General features: G+C 42.0%; 1 protein-coding gene across 3 annotated transcripts in view; it reads right to left on the minus strand.

Moving 5' to 3' along the window:
* The window catches only part of LOC138000381 (deleted in malignant brain tumors 1 protein-like), a 102,708-nt gene that overhangs the window by 63,721 nt on the left and 36,487 nt on the right, over nt 1-2,500 (minus strand). For all 3 annotated transcript variants that reach the window (XR_011123118.1, XM_068846759.1, XM_068846751.1), the window contains one exon: nt 459-546. Coding sequence is in view for 2 of the 3 variants with exons in the window: in XM_068846759.1 (XP_068702860.1) it covers nt 459-546 (88 nt within the window). In the remaining variant the exon portion in view is untranslated. The remainder of the gene's footprint in view (nt 1-458; nt 547-2,500) is intronic.

Genomic DNA, 2,500 nt, shown 5'->3' on the forward strand with positions numbered 1-2,500 from the left:
TCTTGGGGGAGGAGCTTATGCCCTTTTACAGCGCGCCTTTGTGTTTTTAATGGCGACGTTTCACGGTTTTGCGCATGTCCAACCTTTGGCGCTTGAAGTTGTAAATTGTACCGTTTCTTACTGAACCAGATGATGTTCATTAAAATTTGGTTAAATTTATTTTTGTCCATCGAATTTATTGTAAGGGGCGATCATTTTATTCTACGCACGAGTTAAAAATTTGCATGTAGTGGGTTCGTAGTTCCAATGAGAAATTCCACTTCTATGGCATTGTTTCCGTTTCCTGCATCAGTGCTTTCGATTGTTTTAATAACAATGGAATTATATGGGATGACGTGACAGTTGCACAAGCGCGGAGATGTGAAATTCACTTTAAGAATCTACAAAACCTAAGAGAGAATTGTGTGATCAGGATGTTACTGAGCATGCTCACAAACCCAAAGATAGCGACGTCTTACCCAGTCTTTTGCATCCTGATGTAAAAGAGATATCATCGATTGCGATGTCGCCTTGGTAACCCAGTCCGCGAACTCCCTCAATTATTACCTAGAAAACAGATAAACCGTAATAAAAAAAAAAAATTTATCATTGATTTGTAGGCAACGTATAATGCATAAAACTCAAAATATATTTAATTAATTAGATCTGTTGTCTCCAGGGGACCGTCACTCTAAAATCGCGAAAACTCTTCACGCCCCAAAAACCATTTCGTCAAGTGCTATCCCCTTGTTTTGAAAAAAGTGGTCTTTATCATGTTTTAAACTTTGATGGCCTTGAAACTCTTCGTTATTAAGATAAAGAGAAATTGTGGCACCTTTAACTTATCAATACTTATTTGGAGGGAAGCTGCCATACAGCAGACGAGGCGAATGGCAAAGCTAGCGATTGGCAAGAGGTAACCAAGGCAACCTAGCCAAGCGTCAACCTGGGCGCCAGTCACACTTCTTTTACAGTTGAAAAAAACTTATACTTACCATTTCGTGCCCTCAGAAGAGGGTGGGTGGGGCAAAAGCGAAAACAAAGGCGGCAAACCCCGAGAAAAGGCAAGCAGCGACAACGACGGCGCATGCGCAATGTCAATAAAAGCTGACCAGCGGCTGGAGCCCATGACTTGGAGCGAACAACTTCCATACTAAGCCTATGTCGCGGCATTTTTACAAACCGATCCATTTTTAGACTTCCTTTTCCCTCGGGAAAAAAGGCCGTTCCGGACTGGTGACGCAATGACGTCAAGTTAGTTTCTTGGTCATCGGGCTCCCACGGGAATCTCATTCGCGGAAAATTCAATCTAAAAATAAATCCGTCTGTGAAAACGCCGTGACGTGAATATAGGGCAATTGCTCGCTCCTACTCATGGTCTCCTGCCAGCAGTCCTTTCCAAGTTAAGTTGACTTCTAAATAACCATATGAAAAGTTTGGGGACTTACGAGAAATAGGCTGCAGTACACTATGGCATCACCACGTATCTCAGAAGGTCTTTAAAGACGCTTATATTACCGAGCATGGACAAGAACACTACAAGTCCATAGAGGAAAACTGACCGCCGCGTTTAAATTTAGAAGCTCACCTTTCGAGCGTTAGTACTTTGTCAAAGAGAATCAAGGGTTGGTATGCGAGACGATCTTCACCTCTATATCCCAGAGTTTATTCAGAACACTTTCAAGTGCTACTACGATGAAAAAGAATCAGGTCTCGATTTTCTTCACATTTCGAAAGTACTTGCGTTGTGTGCACAACAGGCAAATTTTTTTTAGGTAATTTCAAGACGAAGGCTGTTAATTTTAACTCCACCTTTTTCATTTCACGGTCCGTCATTACTTGGCGCGGTTCCGATCGATCGGCTTCCAGCGATCTGGATCGAGGAGAAAGTGTCGTCATGCAAAAGCGCCTTATTAGTATGCAGCACGAGAATTTTTGGCTTTTAGATTGTCTTAATCGTGTCACGGTTCTGGATACTAATTAAGCTGCATTCACACACTCTGCATTTTTAAGCTAGCGAGTAAATGACGTCACTTTCTCCACACAATCTGCATTTTTTAGCTAGCGAGTAAATGACGTCACTTTCTCCTCGATCCAGGGGCCCGTGTCACGAAAGTCCTGAAACTTTACGGGCCATTTTCGGGTGTCACAATTCCTTTTGTAACTCAAGAACGGAGAACATTTAATTCGTCAAACTTCACAGTTAATTTTCTTTTTGTTACCTTGAAAGCATGTTAAAATATCGGCTTTCCAAAACAAGCGGTTGGCAATTTCACAGATGGCTTTTCGGGCCCGAAAAGTTTTCGGGACGTTCGAGAAACAGGCCCCAGCTCTCTGAGGACTTATCAGTGTCAGAACCAGACCAAGTAATGGCGGACGGTTAAACGAAACATTTGCTGCCAAAGTAAACAGTTTTTCTTTTGAATTAATTGTATAAAATCTCGCATTTTGAGTATTCAGGACAGGAAAATTCGAAATGTAAAGAAAAACGTAGCACTTTAGGCCCCGTTCACACGTATCG

The sequence above is a fragment of the Montipora foliosa genome, chromosome 1 (genome assembly GCF_036669935.1).
Source record: "Montipora foliosa isolate CH-2021 chromosome 1, ASM3666993v2, whole genome shotgun sequence".
Lineage (NCBI taxonomy): Eukaryota > Metazoa > Cnidaria > Anthozoa > Scleractinia > Acroporidae > Montipora > Montipora foliosa.